Below are 21,081 nucleotides of genomic sequence, written 5' to 3'. Positions count from 1 at the left end.
TTCATTTTTACATTAGTAGAGGAGCAGTATACCCTGTTGCAAACCTCCACCCATAACTCATCACTGATAGTCAGACCAAGGTCCTTTTGCAAGATTATTTTCAAAGGAGTAAAGGAGGAGCCTCCTTTCTCAGAAAGGAGTCTATAGATAGGAGATTTTGCCTTTGATGGATTGTGCTGTAGCAAGAAGGGTTTCAACTTCATTCAGCTGAGCTCTAAACCTCCTCTTGGAAGTAAATGAGGAAATGACATGTCTAATTTGAAGATATATATATTTTAAAAAAGGGATCTTGGCACATTGAATTCACTGCAGAGCTCTTGAAAGGATTTCAGTGTAGTGGTTTTCTGATGAAATAGGTCTGAAAAGGTCCTGATTCCTAGAGTATGCCAAAGATTAAAGTTGGCATCCCTCAGGGCTTTTGGCAAGTCTGGGTTGCCTACTATAGGCGAGTGAGAACATATTTGGGAGGAAATGCCCAGGTATTTCTTACAGTCCATCCACGCTATTAGGGTGCTGTAAATCACAAAGGTTTTGGCAATTTTGCCCACTTCACTAAAGTTATTAATGAATATAATTGAGCTTAGGGGCAATGTACCACAGGATTGGGCTTCTATCTGAATCCATGTTGACTCTTGTCTGTTTGTGATCCATGTTAGCATGTTGCGGATTTGGGCAGACCAGTAGTACAATTGAAGGTAAACCACCATCTCTAAACGTCACCTGTTTCACTTTCAGTTTGTTTTGAGATTAAAACTTCCTCAAGACATGTTTTCACCTGAGAATTAAGCAAAAATATCCAACTTCGTTCTAATAGACTGTAACCATAGAAGTACACACAAAATGGAAAAACTAAGGCTGTTCAAAACTATGCTGTGGAAGAGGGAAAGAGCTATTTTCTTGGAAGTGCTGTGATGATAGGTCATGCACAGAAGTTTGACCCTGACCTCTAGTTTCTAAAAGTGTCTGTGTGTGTGTCAATTAAAATGAGCATGAGAGCGAGAGCAAAAGGTTTGAAAAGTGTGGTTGTGAGCTGACAGGTACACATTGTTGCTGGAAAGCTGTATCGGGATGACTAATGCCACTCTAACCACAATGCCTCAGCTCTCTTCAGTCGTATTTTCACTGTGACGCGACTGTCTGACTGTGAGAAAAAAAAGTTCTCTGTTGTTCCATTAGCTAACTTACTACCCTCTTCTGAGAACACTTGACTCTTCAAATACGTTGGCCACATGAGCGGAATTCATGCATAAGCTTTTGACCTTTCAAAACATTGAAAATACTTGCACAAGTATATATATATATATATTTTTTTTTTACCACAAGTGAGGCACTCTAGAATAGTAAAACAACCTAGGAAATATTCTGAGATGACTAGTCATGCGCCAAGAGAGATTTAATATCTTTTGTACTAATGAGTAATATGCAGATGTTTAATTTTTTGAATGAAATATGACCCTAATTTCTAAGACACAATAAAATGGTACTTCAGCACGTTTATTATTTTATTGGCCAAAGCACAACACAAAATGGGGAAATGTAACAACACTAGTAAGACAAGTAGGGGGACAGAAAATCACCAAAGCAGTATAGATGGCTTTGAAAGAGATCATTGACAGTCCAAGGTCTCTCACTGCTAGCTGGGTTAGTGAGGGAACTTTCCTGAAATAATTTTTTTAAATAAAAAAATGAAATATATTTATTACATAAAGTATTCAGACCCTTTACTCAGTACTTTGTTGAAGTACCTTTGGCAGCGATTACAGCCTCGAGTCTTCTTGGGCATGATGCTACAATCTTGGCACATCTGTATTTGGGGAGTTTCTCCCATTCTTCTCTGCCCTTCTCCCCCGATTGCTCAGTTTGGCTGGGCGGCCAGCTCTAGGAAGAGTCTTGGTCAGGGAGGTGACAATTCCTTCGACCTCATGGTTTGGTTTTTGCTCTGACATGCACTATCAACTGTGGGACCTTATAAAGACAGGTGTGTGTCTTTCCAAATCATGTCCAATCAATTAAATTTACCACAGGTAGACTCCAATCAAGTAGTAGAAACATCTCAAGGATGATCAATGGAAACAGGATGCACCTGAACTCAATTGAGTCTCATAGCAAAAGGTCTGAATATTTATGTAATTAAGGTATTTATGTTTTACATGTTTTATTTTTAATACATTTGCAAACATTTCTAAAAACCTGTTTCACTTTGTCATGATGGGGTAGATTGACGAGGGAAAAAAGTATTTAATCCAATTTAGACTAAGGCTGTAACATAACAAAAAAAGTAAAGGGGTCTGAATACCTTATATGCACTTGCAACCTAGCAATTCCGCAGTAAATATCTAGTGCTGCATGCTGAGTTCCATAAATGCTAGCCTGCACAACTGAACAAAAATATAAACGCAACATGAAACAATTTCCAGGATTTGACTGAGTTACAGTTCATAAGAAAATCAAAAAATTTAAATAAATTAATTACGCCCTAACCTATGAATTTCACATGACCGCGAATACAGATATGAATCGGTTGGTCACAGATACCTTAAAAAGAAAATGGGCCTCACAATGGTCCTCAGGATCTCGTCACGGTATCTCTGAGCATTCAAATTGCCATCGATAAAATGCAATTGTGTTCGTTGTCCGTAGCTTATGCCTGCTTGCCCATATCATAACCCCACCGCCACCATGGGGCACTCTCTTCACAACGTTGACATCAGAAAACCACTCGTCCACACAACGCCATACACATGGTCTCCGTTTGTGAGGCCGGTTGGACGTATTGTCAAATTCTCGAAAATGACGTTGGAGGCAGCTTATATTAGAGAAATTAACATTACATTCTCTGCCAACAGCTCTGTTGGACATTCCTGCAGTCAGCATGCGAACTGCACGTTCCCTCAATGTTTGACATCTGTGGCATTGTGTTGTGTGACAAAACGGCACATTTTAGAGTGGCATTTTTGTCCCCAGCACAAGGTGCACATGTGTAATGATCATGCTGTTTAAACAACTTATTGATATGCCACACCTGTCAGGTGGATGGATATTGTGGCAATTTAGAAATGCTCACTAACAGGAATGTAAACAAATTTGTGCACAACATTTGTGCGTATGGAACATTTCAGGGATCTTTATTTCAGCTCATGAAATGTGGGACCAACACTTTACATGTCACGTTTATATTTTTTCCCAGTGTAGTTAGTTGGCTAGCTAGCACAAAATGCCAAGTTCGTATTTCTTGATCCAACCAAAAAACAGAACAAACAACATGGTTTCAAAAACCACCAAGCGCTATGATGAACCTGCCTCTCATGAGGACTGCCACAGGAAAGGAAGACCCAGAGTTACCTCTGCTGCAGAGGATAAGTTCATTTGAGTTACCAGCCTCAAAAATTGCAGCACAAATAAATGCTTCACAGAGTTCAAGTAACAGACACATCTCAACATCAACTGTTCAGTGGAGACTGTGTGAATCAGGCCTTCATGGTCGAATTGCTGCAAAGAAACCACACATAAAGGACACCAATAATAAGAAAAGACTTGCTTAGGCCAAGAAACACGAGCAATGGACATTAGACCGGTGGAAATCTGTCCTTTGGTCTGATGAGTCCAAATTTGACATTTTTGGTTCCAACCTCTGTGTCTTTGTGAGACGCAGAGTAGGTGAACGGATGATCTCCACATGTGTGGTTCCCACTGTGAAGCATGGGGTAGGAGGTGTAATGGTGTGGGGGTGCTTTGCTGGTGACACTGTCTTTGATTTATTTAACTAGCATGGCTACCACAACATTCTGCAGCGATAGGCCATCCCATCTGGCTTACGCTTAGTGGGTCTATCATTTGTTTTTCAACAGGACAATGACCCAACACACCTCCATGCTGTGTAAAGGCTATTTTACCAAGAAGGAGAGTGATGGAGTGCTGCATCCGATGACCTGGCCTCCACAATCCCCCGACCTCAACCAAATTGAGATGGTTTAGGATGAGTCGGACCGCAGAGTGAAGGAAAAACAGCCAACAAGTGCTCAGAATGTGGTAACTCCTTCAAGATTGTTGGAAAAGCATTCCAGGTGAAGCTGGTTGAGAGAATGCCATGAGTGTACAAAGCTGTCATCATGGAAAGGGTGGCTACTTTGAAGAATCTAAAATATATTTAGATTTGTTTAACACTTTTTTGGTTACTACGTGATTCCTTATGTGTTATTTCATAGTTTTGATGTCTTCAGTATTATTCTACAATGTAGAACATTTAAAAAATAAAAACCCTTGAATGAGTAGGTGTCCAAACTTTGGACTGGTACTGTACTTACTGTTACCAGATCCACTAAACAAAATCATCAGACAACAATTATCCGTTTGCTCTGGTGGTGTTAGCTACATTTGGCTAGCACAGCAAATAACCACAGAGCTACTGTGAAGGTAGAGAAAGATCAATTGACCTTGTTAGCCAGCTAGATAGATGAATCTCTCACAACAGCCAACAATATAACTAAACTAAATGTAGCTAACATATGAGTCCAATGTTTGACGGCCACATTGTTCATATCAAAAGTTAGTGGGGTAATTTCTGCCGCTAGCTATCAATCCCTTATTAGCTATCAATCCCTCTCTCCCCCCTCACCAATCTCTCCTACCTCTTCATCTGCTTTCTCCAAAACGCAAGTATATTTTACCAGGTGTATTGCCAACTTAGTTTCAAACAAGAAACATAGTGTAATGAACTAGCTATTGGCATGTATTTCCAACCTCACGTTACAAGAACTAGCTAGAAGTTTGTTTCCATGTAGTAAAACTAGACTATAATACAAAAATGCTAGCGCTGACACCTTGGGGTGATAATGTTGAACTGCATATAATTACACTAGGATGACACAGAAAATGAAGCAAACGAATTGCAACTTAATTTCAAGCAACATACATTTTGAAATTAAATCAAATGAATCTTAAAATATTCCTTTCTGCACACCCTCCTGATAGTGATATTTGGTAATAATCTCTCTGCTGTGCATGTCATCCTTAAGGCCTACCTTCATTAGTAGGGCTTGCACTAATCCATTTCATGACGGCATGTACAGTAGCTGTAAAAGTCAAATTTGGTATCTTTCAAAATGGTAAACTTCATTAATTGTCTAATGAAAAAAAGTGTCAGCTTTTGGTTTTCTTTCAAATTATTAGAAAAATGATTCCCACTCACAAATTCAGATCAGGGAGTGCTTTTCCTATTTCAAATAGTATAATTTCAAATAGAGAAAACATCTGAACAGATTGTAAACAATGTGTGAGGATTTGCTAATCCTGTTTCAGTATAGAAATGACAAGCCACATGTACAAGTGCACTGGACATGCCCACGAGGCCAATACTAATCCCAGCATATGTCTGTATTGGGAATGCATGCCATAAATAATCTCATATCCATTGTAAACAATGGAACCAAAAGAGTACAGCATGGATAGTGGAGGCAAGAGAAAAATACCCTGGAGTGACCACAGTGAAGGGTCCCTTTTACATGGGCTGCAAAGTAGCCATGTAATGTGTGAGTTCCATACCTGTATGGCTGACCGGGACGGGACGCAAACCCAAATCAAATGCCACTTGAAGCATGCCAACCACTGAAGGACAGTGAGTGTTGGAGAATTAAGCTGAGATGCTCATGGTATTAAAATATAGATACATTTATGATAGACAGGAGACACTACTTAAAGTCTCAGGGGACGACATCAGTTAAATAAAAAAAATGACATCACATCACAGTGGCTACTAGAATTCACCTCTGCTACAGTCACACCCCTTTCACTTTCTCCTATGGCTACGACAGTATAAATCAGCCGCCGACTGTATGATCAGAGTCAATGTAGCAGAATTAAATACCCACAAAATGTATTCTGTGGGTGCTAGATTGACTCAGTTCACACCGTCTGCTCTGCTGGCTGCTGAGGTTGATGCGGAGAAGGAGGAGGTCAGTGTGTGTAGCAGAGGGGCGAGTTTGTAGCACGTGAGCTAGTTGACAGGTGAGTGCTAGACTCTTCCTCAATGAATCCTTCCTCGATTCCTCGCATCACCTCCTTCTCAAAACCCATTGGAGATGGTCAGTGGGGAGGAACCTTGTATCTTCTCCTCCAACACAGTTGTGATACAATACAGGTGAGGAGATAGGATGTGAGTAATCAAGGAAAGAGAAAGTGAGACAAAGCCCAAGTAGCCATCGTGTGATGTCACTCACCCTGAGATAAAGTATTGTTATCCTAGCCCAACCAAGATCGTGGTTTTGGTAAGATAATGGATGCTCCTTTGTGGGTATGAAGTGCTGTTGTGGAAAGGGGTTGCATCCTAGGTCAGCCATACAGGGATTGTTACACCCACACCAATGATCAAGGACACCAACTTCAGCTGCAAATCTGTGCAATATCAGACAAAACGAGATCATGACAACCAAATAAAACAGACAAACAGGGAATGTTCAATAACCAAAAATACACTATAATTAAATCAAAGAGGTAATATGCACATGTAGGTAGAGGTAAAGTGACAATGCATAGATAATAAACAGAGTAGCAATTTGGTTAGCTGTTCAGGAGTCTTTTGGCTTGGGGCAGAAGCTGTTAAGAATCCTTTTGGGCCTAGACTCCCGTCAGGAAGTCCAGGACTCAGTTGCAGAGGGAGGTGTTTAGTCCCAGGGTCCTTAGCTTAGTGATGAACTTTGAGGGCACTATGGTGTTGAACGCTGAGCTGTAGTCAATGAATAGCATTCTCACATAGGTGTTCCTTTTGTCCAGGTGTGAAAGGGCAGTGTGGAGTGCAATAGAGATTGTGTCAACTGTGGATCTGTTGGGGTGGTGTGCAAATTGGAATGGTGTTGATGTAAGCCATGACCAGCATTTCAAAGAACTTCATAGCTACAGACGTGTCTTATACAAATAATAAGCAGAATGTCAGGGCTGGAACTGAAACCTGCAAACTCAGTACACTCCTAGATCTCGAGGAGCAAGGTTGGCCATGCATGTTCTAGGTCTATGCATTGTTACTTTTAACAGTATTTTTTATAACAGTAAACCAATAGCATATACAACCCATTGGAGATATACGCTTCAGTCTCTCCAGGACTTGGGACTTTCTTGGGGACCCGTTACAGCCGCTACAGAACAGCTGTTGTTTACAAACGCACTGGAAGATCTTTAGGTTTCCAGGGTTCACTTCCGCTCCTCCTAAAAAAATCTGTTAAAAGAATTAGAATTTTAAGAACGACAATTACAGTGGGGCAAAAAAGTATTTAGTCAGCCACCAATTGTGCAAGTTCTCCCACTTAAAAAGATGAGAGAGGCCTGTAATTTTCATCATAGGTACACTTCAACTATGACAGATAAAATGAGGGGAAAAAATCCAGAAAATCACTGATGGTCACTGACAGTTACTGATGGTAGGCTTTGTTACTTTGGTCCCAGCTCTCTGCAGGCCATTCACTAGGTCCCCCCGTGTGGTTCTGGGATTTTTGCTCACCGTTCTTGTGATCATTTTGACCCCACGGGGTGAGATCTTGCGTGGAGCCCCAGATCGAGGGAGATTATCAGTGGTCTTGTATGTCTTCCATTTCCTAATAATTGCTCCCACAGTTGATTTCTTCAAACCAAGCTGCTTACCTATTGCAGATTCAGTCTTCCCAGCCTGGTGCAGGTCTACAATTTTGTTTCTGGTGTCCTTTGACAGCTCTTTGGTCTTGGCCATAGTGGAGTTTAGAGTGTGACTGTTTGAGGTTGTGGACAGGTGTCTTTTATACTGATAACAAGTTCAAACAGGTGCCATTAATACAGGTAACGAGTGGAGGACAGAGGAGCCTCTTAAAGAAGAAGTTACAGGTCTGTGAGAGCCAGAAATCTTGCTTGTTTGTAGGTGACCAAATACTTATTTTCCACCATAATTTGCAAATAAATTCATTAAAAATCCTACAATGTGATTTTCTGGATTTTTTCCCCTCATTTTATCTGTCATAGTTGAAGTGTACCTATGATGAAAATTACAGGCCTCTCTCATCTTTTTAAGTGGGAGAACTTGCACAATTGGTGGCTGACTAAATACTTTTTTGCCCCACTGTAACAATACTGTTACAACCGGTTGCGGTCATTCCCTTGTGGGAATGCAGTGTCAATCAAAGATCATGCTGTTCAAAGTGGCTAGAAGACTCCTTAACGAGGGAAATAATTCAATGGAAAATATTAGCCTACCATATTTAATCGAGCTGCGTTTGCTTCGTCATTCCTCACACACATACCGATCATCATGACTTGCTGACAATTGACCATTTTGATATGCTCATTTCAGTTATATTATTTGTCCTTCCTCTTTGAGATGGCGTCCAGACAGGCTACTTTAGGAAATGTTATATTAGGCCTATAATATAATGCTAAAATAATGTAGCAAGGAACGTTTGAAGGGGGAGATATAGAGAGACAGCTATAGTACTACTAAAGAAGTTGGTTATGTCATTATTATCCCAGCATTATTACCCCCCCCCCCCATGAGGATATTGAAGATATTTCACGTCTAGACGATAAAAGGCTACACCGATCACTCGTGCTTGGCTGCCAAATGTATGGTGTCCCCATAGGCATAATACTTAAATTGAGTACATGTGATCATAATCATTATTTCAGCAATCTACGTCCCTCCTAGCAAGGTTATTATAATTTTGTGGTTTTATATTTGTTTTATTTCTATTAGTTTCCAGACATAATTTACTAGTTTGTTGTATAAGCATTTATATTTCATGTTTTTATATGAATTAGTTTCAGTTTGTGTTATATAGTTTATTTTTGTTGTGTTTTTTTGGGATGCCATTTCTTGTAAATGGGGGGCAGTAATACATAAGGTGATGGGTCAGGTCATAGGTTTGGTTTAAATGATAAAGTAAAATTCAATGTGACTTGGATTTAAAAGGAATAGTGCCGACGCTGGTCCAAAAATATGGTGCAAGGAAACTCTTTGCCCATGTTCACACCAATCCAACTTGAACTTTGGTAGTACATGTAAGAATAATTAAGTTGCCTCCAGGGTGGCCTAAGGGCACTGCATCGCAGAGACTCTGGGTTCACGCCCAGGCTCTGTCGCAGCCGGCCGCGACCGGGATGTCTGTGGGGCAACGCACAATTGGCCTAGCGTCGTCCGGGTTAGAGAGGGTTTGGCCGGTAGGGATATCCTTGGCTCATCGCGCACCAGCGACTCCTGTGTTTCCTCCGACACACCTGGCTTCCGGGTTGGATGCGTGCTGTGTTAAGAAGCAGTGCGGCTTGGTTGGGTTTTGTTTCGGAGGACGCATGGCTTTCGACCTTCGTCTCTCCCGAGCCCGTACGGGAGTTGTAGCGATGAGACAAGATAGTAACTACTAACAATTGGATACCACGAAATTGGGGAGAGAAAGAGGGGTAAAATAAAAAAAGAAGAATTAAGTTAGCTTAATCCCGTTAGCTAGTGATAGTGATGCACAAGCTAGGCCTATTTGAAACATCGCCATCACCTGGCTGCATTTACCCGCCAGATTTCAACCCCCCAAAAAACCTGGAAAACCCCATTAGATTAAAACTGAATAGAATTCGTGTTTTTATTTTATTTTAGTTAGTTTAGGAGGCAAAAATAGTTTCAGTACAGTTTTAGTTTTTCAAACGGGTTTGTTAATTATTTCATTTCAGTTTACTAAATAGTTTTAGCTTCAGTTTACTATAATAACCTTGCCTCCAAGCGAAAAGTTCCCCATCTTTCTGATGTGAGCTGCTGAACAGATATGCATTTATGGATGAGAAAGTGAACTTGCCATTTCAAAAAAGGAGCTAAGTGGGGAAATCGGGGATTCACTGCCTTGCGATACCACTGTCAGCCAGGGTTTCATTAAATAGGCCTAGGCACTACGCTTTTTTATTGCACGTAATTAAACTGACGCATTTGGCGATGTTCAACTTCAATTAATTTGCACAAAACGTGCATCAGACCAAAATATTTTTGTTGGTCTATGGCTTGCATAACACAGATTGTGGTTGCCTAAATTCAGTAGTAGCACCTTGCTTTTGCTTGCTGGTTACGAAATAGACTACAGTTTTCACAATGAACGGGCAGGGAAGTTTGAATGGCGAGCGCTTCTCTGCTGTGATCACATTGGCTGTTGATAAAATAGTCAATAAACGAGAATCCTCTGTTCTTCCCGCACCCAATGTTTATGTTTACAATTAAATGTATTACGTCAGAATGGAAACATTCTAACATTGGGCAATCAAATGTATGAATTAAGTTATACAATTTTCCCACAAGTCTAATTTGCATAAAACATTGTGATTGGATGATAGCTGTGAGGTTTATCAATCAGGATCAAATCCTCTGATCTCTTCGAGCTCAATAATAGAATGTTCATATTTGAAGATTGATTTGCCAGAGACTGACTGGCCTTTCGGCAACACCTTCCTAATATTGAGTTACATGCATCTTTTGTACTGTCAACAGTGAGCGTCTGAGTAAGGCTGCAGAGGTTGTGTTCCCAGTCTCACCACACGTAGATAGGCACACACCTCCTTCCTGGTGACAGGCTCTTTCCACACAACTCAACTCTGTGGGGGACAGTTAGTCAAATGTCACCATGCACACTGGGACGTCAGGGGGAAGATGCTAATTAAGCCGATTACGCCATTTTGTCTTAATGAAATGAGTCACATTCCAGAGCTGTCTGTATCTGTTTTCCACAACACAAAATGTGGTCTTCAACGAGGTGCGGAGGGCCACACTGAAAATTGGTTACATTTCCTTATGTCAATTTGCAAAAAATATTTACTAGCTGGACAGTCAAGAAACTGTATGAATGCCTTCAGAAAGTATTCATACTCCTTGACTTATTCCACAGTTTGTTGTTACAGCCTTAATTAAAAATGTATAAAAATAAATATATTTTTTTAAGTCTCACCCAATCTATACAATACAGCATAATGACAAAACATGTTTTTAGACATTTTTGCAAATGTATAGAAAATGAAATACAGAAATCTCTTTTACATAAGTATTCACACCCATGAGTCAATACATGTCAGAATCACATTTGGCAGCGATACAGACGCGAGTCTTTCTGGGCAATTCTCTTAGCACTTTGCACACTGGAATTATACAATATTTGCACATTATTCTTTTCAAAATTCTTCAAGAGCTGTTAAATTGGTTGTTGATCATTGCTAGACAATCATTTTCAAGTCTTGCTATAGATTTCCAAGCAAATTTAAGTCAAAGCTGTAAATCGGCCACTCTGGAACATTCAATGTCTTCTTGGTAAGCAACTAGTCTAGATTTGGCCTTGCGTTTAAGATTATTGTCCTGCTGAAAGGTGAATTCATCTCCCAGTATTTGGTGGAAAGCAGACCAGGTTTTCTTCTAGGATTTTGCCTGTGCTTAGCGCCGTTCCATTTCTTTTTTATCCTGAAACTCCCCAGTCCTTAACGATTGCATGCATACCCCTAACATGATGCAGCCACCACTATGCTTGACAATATGGAGAGTGGTACTTAGCAATGTGTTATACTGGATTTGCCCCAATCCTAACACTTTGTACTCAAGACAAAAAGTTAATTGCTTTGCCAATTTGTTTTCAGTATTACTTTAGTGCCCTGTTGCAAACAGGATGCATGTTTTGGAATATTCTTATTCTGTACAGGTTTCCTTCTTACTCTGTCAATTAGGTTTAGTCTTGTGGAGTAACTACAATGTTGTTGATCCATCCTCAGTTTTCTCCTATCACAGCCCTTTTTACTCATGTACCAATAGGTGCCCTTATTTGCGAGGCATTGGAAAACCTCCATGTTCTTTGTGGTTAAATCTGTGTGTGAAATTCACTGCTCGACTGAGGGTCCTCACAGATAATTATGTGTGTGCGGTACAGAAATGAGGTAGTCATTCAAAATCATGTTAAACACTATTATTGCACACAGATGCAACTTATCATGTGACTTGTTAAGCACATTTTACTTATGAACTTATTTAGACTTGCCATAACAAAATTCAAAAAACATAATTACACTGGCCTACACACAATATGGGGTATTGTGTTTAGGCTAGTGACAAAAGAAAATCTCAATTTAATCAATTTTTCATTCAGGCGTACAAGACAATTTGGAAAGTCAAGGGGTGTGAATACTTTCTGAAGGCACTGTAGGTCCATTATAATTTCTACACAGTTTCGATTTGGTTTTAGTAGTTTTAAAGTATATTGAGTTCGTCCCCCCCCCCCTAAAAATTCACAGGCTGTATGTTTGACACCCCTGCTCTATAGCTTTTTAAGCAGTTGATGTTAGATTTCAATCAAAATAACTGAATTCATCTTGATTTAGCTTAATGATTCCCATCTTATCTATCCATGGTCAATGCCTAATCATCCTTACCTCTTGAATAAAAGTCTGAGGACAAAAATTGAAAAGTCAAGTAAAACAATTTAATAAACATCAGAAAACATACACTTAGAAGAATCAGATGAATCAACTTTCATTTTTGCATTTGTTACACATCTGGCCACGACAGACGCTGTCAATTTAGGTCTAAAGGACCTGTGTTACTAACTGTGTTATTTATTGCACCTCTGAAAGGGCAATGACAAAGTTGTCCATTCACAAGGCCTGGCAAAATGAGCAGAACAGTGTTCATTTCGGCAACACTAAAGTAAGTTTCGCAGCCCCAGTGGTCTCTCAACGGAAAAATGTAATTTAAAGTGTTTTTTAATCTAGGAATGCGTTTAATCTAGGTCCGGGAAACCGGCTTCTTTAACAGGGTCCTTGCATCTTACATTGTCTAATCCACTGCATTACACTAACTAGCACAGTGTAATAAAAATGTGGATACAGCTCTGTTGAACCAAGCGATGCCTGAACTCAGGGCGCTCCAAATGAAGCAGTGACTAACTTGCTAATTCATTGAGCTCCCTCTCATTAAATGCCTCGCAAGTAACTGTACAAAAAAACTCCCCACAACGTAGTCTGAAGTTTTTTGTAATTTGTCTTTCTGGCATGGCGAGCAGCAAAGCATGACAATATTATTGGTTAGCAGAACAGAGTTAGCCTTTAGCGGCTAGCTAACAGAGTTAGCCTTTAGCGGCTAGCTAACAGAGTTAGCCTTTAGCGGCTAGCTAACAGAGTTAGCCTTTAGCGGCTAGCTAACTGAGTTAGCCTTTAGCGGCTAGCTAACTCGCGCTCTTCTGAGGTCTCCATGCGAGATTCCTTCAGCGGTCTGCTGCGGGGCGAGGTGGCGGCATCGCCATCTCCCTTTTCCTGGTCGGGGGTGGATAGGTGCTCCAGCTCGTAGCGGCCGTTCAGGTCCCCTGGCCGGACATGGTCGGAGGTCTTCTTGTGCTCCCGGATCTGGGCCAGCTGGTGGCCGGCATACTCGGGCTTGGCGGTGAGGGGCCCCACCGGGACCTCCATGCCCAGGATATCGACCACCATGTAGGGCCGCAGCCAGCCCACCAGAGGGGTGCTGCCGGGGGTGTAGTGGGTCTGCCGGTGGTAAAACAGAAGTCCGTCCACCTGAGGACACACAGAATCCACTCAGTTTGGGCTTGTTACAGCTGCCTCATCATGCCCCTGGAGAGCTGTCTCACCTCTAACCTCAATGGTGGTGGGCTGAGCAGCAAAACAGACTCTAGTCAATGAGGTTGAGAGAGGTTCTATTGGGAGCTATAAGTTGAGAGATGGCGCATTGAACCGGGAAACCCAGACTAGCAATGTGTGTTCATTCTATGAAGTACACTTCATTCTTTCCCAAGAGTGTCGAGAAGCAAACAGAGGAGATTCACTCTACTGAAGAATCAGACCGTTCTGCCCCTTTTACAGACTACAAGTAAAATCACAGATGTACTATAGGACTAAATAGCTGCATTTGCAGTAGTATGCAGTTGTAGTTGCTCTTACATTGAAGTTGTACTCCGTTGCAAGTGCTTGCTGAATGGCTTCCGTTGAGCAGGCAGTGCTTTGAAGACTCACAAACTTGAACTATGGAGAAAAGAAAAAAAAACAGCAACCACTATATTGTCAGACAGCACACAGGCCACAGTTAATTGGTCATCTAATGACAATATGACCATCTTTCCACAATCTCACGATTACACTTTTTTCATTTTAATACACCAAAATAAACTGCATGTGTTGGCAGTCATGGTCAAATCAAAATAAACATGGAAAAGGAGGTGACATCTTTTGTCCTTTTTTAAAAAATGTATACTTTTTTGTGTGCCTCTAATCATCCTCATTTGGACTAAATTGAAAAGGTCTATATACACAATATATTTATTATTGTGTATTGCTCTTACAGGGTTCCTCTTGGCAATGTCAGCCATGCCATCCGTCTCCTGGACTTTCGACTGGAGCCAGTAGAACCGGAACTCTGTCTGTTGATGGGAAAACAAACACCATCATCAACAAAGTTGTCATTAAAATCCCCAAATGACAGATGAATTGGTCAACATGGCAAAAAGAGCACATCTGTATCCCAGACACTAGTACTCCAGTACTGTAATTCCACTGGAACTTCAATGCTCTGCTAATCAATCTGTGTGTGCTTACTGGACAGTCATACACTGGATGGCCCCTCCAACACATGACATCCAGGATGAAGTAGGTCCGCTCCACCTCACTGTAGATACAGTCCAGGATGGTGTAATCTGCACACAGACCGAACATTAGCACTACCATGTGTGGTCATATATTTTTGCATGGATGCAGTTTGCAAAAACAGTGGTAGAATAGATGGGATGTGTCTTTTTTGGGTTCCATTTTGATTCCTAGCCCCTCCTAGCTCCAAACCCTCAGGGTGTTCACAGATCTGAAAGTATTGGATAGGTTAAGTAATAATGGTGGATGCTCTGCTTTGCCCATTGGTCTAATTGGAGCCATCACTATATTGATAAGAAAAGATAGTACTTTAATAATCTTCAAAAGGGAAAATTTGATTGCACCAGCCAATACATACAAAACCAAACCCAGTCCAGTTAAATCTGTGAAACCTGACGAGGTGGAGGAACTGGAAGCTACAGATTGAAATGGGATCAGGCCCACGTACCTTTTCCCATTGCTGAGTTGTGTCTGTTCCCTCCAGGCAACAGCGAAGGGAAGCGGTTCACACAGTAGCCACTTTTGGTGTATGCTGCAGTGGACCCCTTCAAAATGGTGGGAAACAGAGACGTGAGAGAACTTTTTCATTGTTACTTCAGTCAAATCAAAATGTATTTGTCACATACACGTGTTTAGCAGATGTTATTGCGGGTGTAGCGAAATGCTTGTGTTTTTAGCTCCAACAGTGCAGTAATATCTAACAATTTCACAACAATACACACAAATCTAAAGGAATGGAGTTAAGAATATATAAATATTTGGACGAGCAATGTCAGAGCGGCATAGACTAAGATACAGTAGAATAGGATAGAATAGAGTCCATACATTTGAGATGGGTAATGCAAAATATGTAAACATTAAAGTTACTAGTGTTCCATTATTAAAGTGGCAAGTGATTTTAAGTCTATGTATATACAGCAGCAGCCTCTAATGTGCTAGTGATGGCTATTTAACAGTCTGATGGCCTTGAGATAGCTGTTTTTTCAGGCACTCTGTCCCAGCTTTGATTCACCAGTATTGACCTCGCCTTCTGGATGATAGCGGGGTGAACAGGCTCCCTCTGCTGTTTCCTGAAGTCAACGATCAGCTCCTTTGTTTTGTTGACGTTGGGTGAGGTTATTTTCCTGGCACCACACTCCCAGGGCCTTCACCTCCTCCCTGTAGGCTGTCTCGTCATTGTTGGTGATCAGGCTTACTACTGTTGTGTTGGAGGCGTGCGTGGCCATGCAGTCATGGGTGAGAAGGGTGTAAAGGAGGGGGCTGAGCAGGCATCCTTGTGAGGCCCCAGCATTGAGGATCAGCGAAGTGGAGGTGTTGTTTCCTACCTTCACCACCTGGGGGCGGCCCGTCAGGAAGTCCAGGACCCAGTCGCACATGGCGGGGTTCAGACCCTTGGCCTCGAGCTTAATGATGAGCTTGGAGGGTACTATGGTGTTGAATGCTGAGCTATAGTCAATGAACAGCATTCTTACATACACTACCGTTCAAAAGTTTGGGGTCACTTAGAAATGTCTTTGTTTTTGAAAAAAGCACATTTGTTTGTCCTTTAAAATAACATCAAATTGATCAGAAATACAGTGTAGACATTGTTAATGTTGTAAATGACTATTGTAGCTGGAAACGGCAGATTTTTTATGGAATATCTACATAGGCGTACCATTATCAGCAACCATTACTCCTGTGTTCCAATGGCACGTTGTGTTAGCTAATCCAAGTTTATCATTTTAAAAAGGCTAATTGATCATTAGAAAACCCTTTTGCAATTATATTAGTACAGCTGAAAACTGTTGTCCTGATAAAAGAAGAAATAAAACTGGCCTCCTTTAGACTAGTTGAGTATCTGGAGCATCAGCATTTGTGGGTTTGATTACAGGCTCAAAATGGCCAGAAACAAATAACTTTCTTCTGAAACTCATCAATCTATTCTTGTTCTGTGAAATGAAGGTCATTCCATGTGAGAAACTGACAAGAAACTGAAGATCTTGTACAGCGCCTTGTACTACTCCCTTCACAGAACAGCACAAACTGTCTCTAACCAGAATAGAAAGAGGAGTGGGAGGCCCCGGTGCACAAGAGGACAAGTACATTAGAGTGTCTAGTTTGAGAAAGACGCCTCACAAGTCCTCAACTGGCAGCTTCATTAAATAGTACCCGCAAAACACCAGTCTCAACGTCAACGCTTTAACACAATTTTTGACAAGTTATAAGATAAATAACTGCCTTAGTGGAGCACGTAATAATACCTTTGATTGGGATCGATTTCCCTGTTTGTGGGTGTTTGAAGGATCTGCATTTATAAGTGCCATTGCATTGAGCACAGCCATCACACTTATAATTTCCATCCAGTAGGGGCGCAAATAGACGTTGTTCAGGAACATCTTGGGGTGGCAAATCAGAGTGTACCAATTGGTCTCTGAGATTTCTGCCCCGTGAAAACACGACCAAGGGAAGGTCTGAAAACACATTACCGAGACTATCATCGGATTTTAGAATGTGCCAATGTTTGTGAACGATTCCCTTAATTTGTTCAGAGCGCTTTGAATAGCGGGTAGTTAGAATACAAGAATGCGTCTTTTTGCGAGACTGCCCTTGAAAAAGGTCATGTCTCGTTTTGTTTTGAATTTTCTCAATGGCAATATTAATCTGATCATTTTTGTACCCCCTCTCCTTGAACTTTCTTTGCGACTCAGCCATATTTCTGTCGAAATCTGATTGTTTTTTGCTAATTCTTTTGATTCGACAGAATTGGCTGTAGGGCAAACTATTTTTCAAGGGAAGTGGGTGACAACTGTCAGCCCTCAACAAACTGTTAGGATCAGTAGGTTTCCTGTAAAGATCAGTGTATAGAACATTATTTTCACACAAGATCAGAAGATCAACAAAACTGATTTGACGTGTATCAGATTGCATAGTAAATCTCAAGTGCTCAGAACAGGAGTTAAGAAAAGCATGGAACGCCTGGAGCTGTTTTGCATCACCCCTCCATAGAACAAAAATATCATCAATATACCGTTTCCAAATAATGATGTTAGGCAAGAAAACATTTTTGAGAGGATTGAAAATAGACTGTTTCTCCATGTAACCCACATACAAATTAGCATAGTTAGGAGCCATGGGGGATCCCATAGCAGTACCCTTCGTCTGAATAAAGAAATAATTTAGAAACATGAAATAGTTGTGTGTAAGTACTATTTCAGCCAATGTTATTATGCATTCACTGGAAGGTAGTTTATTAGGGTCACGTTGCAGAAGAAAATGTTCCATAGCTTCAATACCGCCCTCGTGAGGAATATTTGTGTATAACGACTCAACATCAAAAGTAACTAACAAGGTATTCTCAGGGAGAGGATCAAGAGATTCTATGATAGAGATCATACTGCTGGTGTCCTTTACAAACGAGGGGAGCTGTTCTGCGAGTGGTCTAATAAAAAAGTCAACAAAAGTAGATAGAGGGGCCGTTACTGCATCAATGCCCGCTACAATAGGGCGCCCTGGAGGTTTTGTAACATTCTTGTGTAATTTCGGCAAAGTATAGAAAGTGGCAATTTTAGGGTGTTGAATAGCCAAAAAGTCATGTTCTTTTTTGGTTATCTGACCACAACCTAAATACCCATCTAGGACAGTTAAGATAGTATTCTGAGATTGAGAAGAGGGGTCACTTCTGAGTTTCTTGTAAAAGGTGTTGTCAAGCAGCTGTCTATGACACTCATTTACATAAGCTGTCCTATCCATAAGTACAACCGACCCACCCTTGTCAGCAGGATGAATAAGGACTGAGGTATCGGATTGTAAATCAAGCAAAGCTTGTTTTTCATCCTTAGATAAATTGTGGAAAGATTTGGACTCCTGTTTGTTCTTAAGGAGTTGCGCAACATCTTTTTCAACAAGTCTACAATATGTCTCGATAGAGTGATTGCGATTGGTTGGAGGTATAAAATAACTCTTGCTTCTAAAAGGAGTCGGAGTATGTGCAGGTGAGCAACATACTGGTTCAATAGAAATGTCAGGATTAGGGGAGCTGAAGTATTCCCTTAAACGGATGTTTCTAAAAAACTTAAACATGTCTACCTTTACATCAAAGTCGTTGCACTGGGTTATAGGTACAAAAGATAACCCTTTATTAAGCAAAGAGACATGGGCAGGGCTCAATATCTTGCTTGATAAATTAAAAACACTCAGTCCCGTGGGTTCTGGGACCGTGTGAACGGTCTCCTCTGCCTCTGATAGTCGTTTCTTCTTACCCCGTCGGGTGCGGCATCTCGTCGATGTGCGTGCCTGCGGCCACCTCCGCCCTTGCGTCCGTCCAGTCTTTCGTTGAATAAAAAACTACCACTGGAAGCCGATGAGGCGCTGGTTGTAGAGTGTTGATCAGACGGGGGTGGATCGAAGTAAGCGGCATCCCTCCTGCGCCTGCCATGGAGAGGAGGAGCAGGACCTCCCTTGTCAGGGTTTCTCCAGAAGTAGACTTTATCCTCGGCCTTGTCTTTTTTGTCTTGGTTGAATTTCTTGATTTTAAGTTCCTTTATTTCTGTAGACAACTTGTCCTGGAGCGCTTGGTTAGTTTTCATCAGTTCATTGAATATGCCATCATCATTAACAGCTATTTGTAGAGCTGTGCGTTTGTCTTTAATCGTGTTATCCATTTCACTAAAATCCTTTTTCAACTGGTCAACAATTAATGTCATTAAATCAATAGAGCATTTGTTCATGATGGCACACCAGCGCTCACAGAAATCATCTGTGCGCTGTCCCAATGATGGTTCTTTTTGCCACCTGAGTCCCCGTGGAATAATGCCTTGACGCACATAGTCACTAAGAGTGACTATATGTAGATGCGTTCTCGTCTGGCACTTAGATAAATGTAACAGTTCTTTCGAGAGGTCAGAATTACCTCCCGGCATGTCAAAAAGGGACTCCGAAACAATGATCTTATCACGCTCCCTTTGGCTATATTCAAAGTAATCTTGTTTGGGTCTTTGACCAGTGTCAGGAGAAGAATTATCATTCGGCATCGTTTTAGAGCTTTTTTTGTCGTAGGGTGCTGTTTACTGGGTAACAGAACAATCTAGAAGAAAAAGAAACGCACACCTATTTAGGCGAGGTGCTGGCTAGCGGAGTAGAAAACTTAAAAATAAATGAGAGCCGCACAATCTAGGAGCTCAGATGCAAAAATATTTAATTTACCAACGTTTCGACAGGCAAGCTGTCTTCATCAGGGTACAATCACAGACACTGCGGGATGACTCGTTTAACATGAGCCGAATACAACAGGTGTAAACTGTTGAAATGCTTACTTACAAGCCCTTAACCAACAATGCAGTTCAAGAAATAGTTAAGAAAATGTTTACTAAATGAACTAAAGTAAAAAATAAAAAGTAACAAAATAACAATAGCGAGGCTATATACAAGGGGTACAGGTACTGAGTCAATGTGCGGGGGTACAGGTAGGTTAATATGTACATGCAGGTGTAAAAACAAAGGAGGTCAATGTAAATAGTCTGGGAGTCCATTTGATTAATTGTTCAGCAGTCTTATGGATAGGGTATAGAAGCTGTTAAGGAGCCTTTTGGACCAAGACTTGGCGCTCCGGGACCGCGCGGTAGTAGAGAGAACAGTCTACGACTTGGGTGACTGGAGTCTTAGACAATTTTTTGGGCCTTCCTCTGACACCGCCAAGTATATAAATCCTGGATGTCAGGAAGCTTGGCCCCAATGATGTACTGGACCGTGCGCACTACCCTCTGTAGCAGTTGCCATACCAGGTGGTGATGCAACCGGTCAGGATGCTCTCAATGGTGCAGCTGTAGAACTTTTGGAGGATCTGGGGACCCATGCCAAATCTTTTCACTCTCCTGAGAGGGGAAAAGGTGTTGTCGTGTGTAACAGTATAACTTTAGTACGTCCCCTCGCCCCGACCTCGGGCGCGAACCAGGGACCCTCTGCACACATCAACAACTGACACCCACGAAGCGTCGTTACCCATCGCTCCACAAAAGCCGCGGCCCTTGCAGAGCAAGGGGAAACACTACTAATAGGTTTCAGAGCAAGTGACGTAACTGATTGAAACGCTACCAGCGCGTACCCGCTAACTAGCTAGCCATTTCACATCCGTTACACTCACCCCCCTTTCAACCTCCTCCTTCTCCGCAGCAACCAGTGATCCGGGTCAACAGCATCAATGTAACAGTATAACTTTAAACCGTCCCCTCGCCCCGACACGGGCGCGAACCAGGGACCCTCTGCACACATCAACAACTGACACCCACGAAGCATCGTTACCCATCGAACCACAAAGGCCACGGCCCTTGCAGAGCAAGGTGCAACACTACTTCTAGGTTTCAGAGCAAGTGACGTAACTGATTGAAACGCTAGTAGCGCGTACCCGCTAACTAGCTAGCCATTTCACATTTGTTACACTCACCCCCTTTCAACCTCCTCCTTTTCCGCAGCAACCAGTGATCCGGGTCACGGCAC

At 41.6% G+C, this 21,081-nt stretch overlaps 1 protein-coding gene across 1 annotated transcript in view; it reads right to left on the bottom strand.

Moving 5' to 3' along the window:
- Positions 1–12,418: 12,418 nt before the first annotated feature.
- The window catches only part of snupn (snurportin 1), a 32,869-nt gene continuing 24,206 nt past the window's right edge, over positions 12,419–21,081 (bottom strand). Inside the window, exons 5-9 of the mRNA XM_039017135.1 lie at positions 15,056–15,152; positions 14,560–14,657; positions 14,307–14,384; positions 13,909–13,989; positions 12,419–13,524 (exon numbers count right to left, since the gene is read on the bottom strand). Of these exons, the coding sequence (XP_038873063.1) occupies positions 13,171–13,524; positions 13,909–13,989; positions 14,307–14,384; positions 14,560–14,657; positions 15,056–15,152 (708 nt within the window). The 3' untranslated portion in view covers positions 12,419–13,170. The remainder of the gene's footprint in view (positions 13,525–13,908; positions 13,990–14,306; positions 14,385–14,559; positions 14,658–15,055; positions 15,153–21,081) is intronic.

Source organism: Salvelinus namaycush, chromosome 21 (assembly GCF_016432855.1).
Source record: "Salvelinus namaycush isolate Seneca chromosome 21, SaNama_1.0, whole genome shotgun sequence".
Classification (NCBI taxonomy): Eukaryota; Metazoa; Chordata; class Actinopteri; order Salmoniformes; family Salmonidae; genus Salvelinus; species Salvelinus namaycush.
This window is presented reverse-complemented; position numbering and strand designations above follow the sequence as displayed.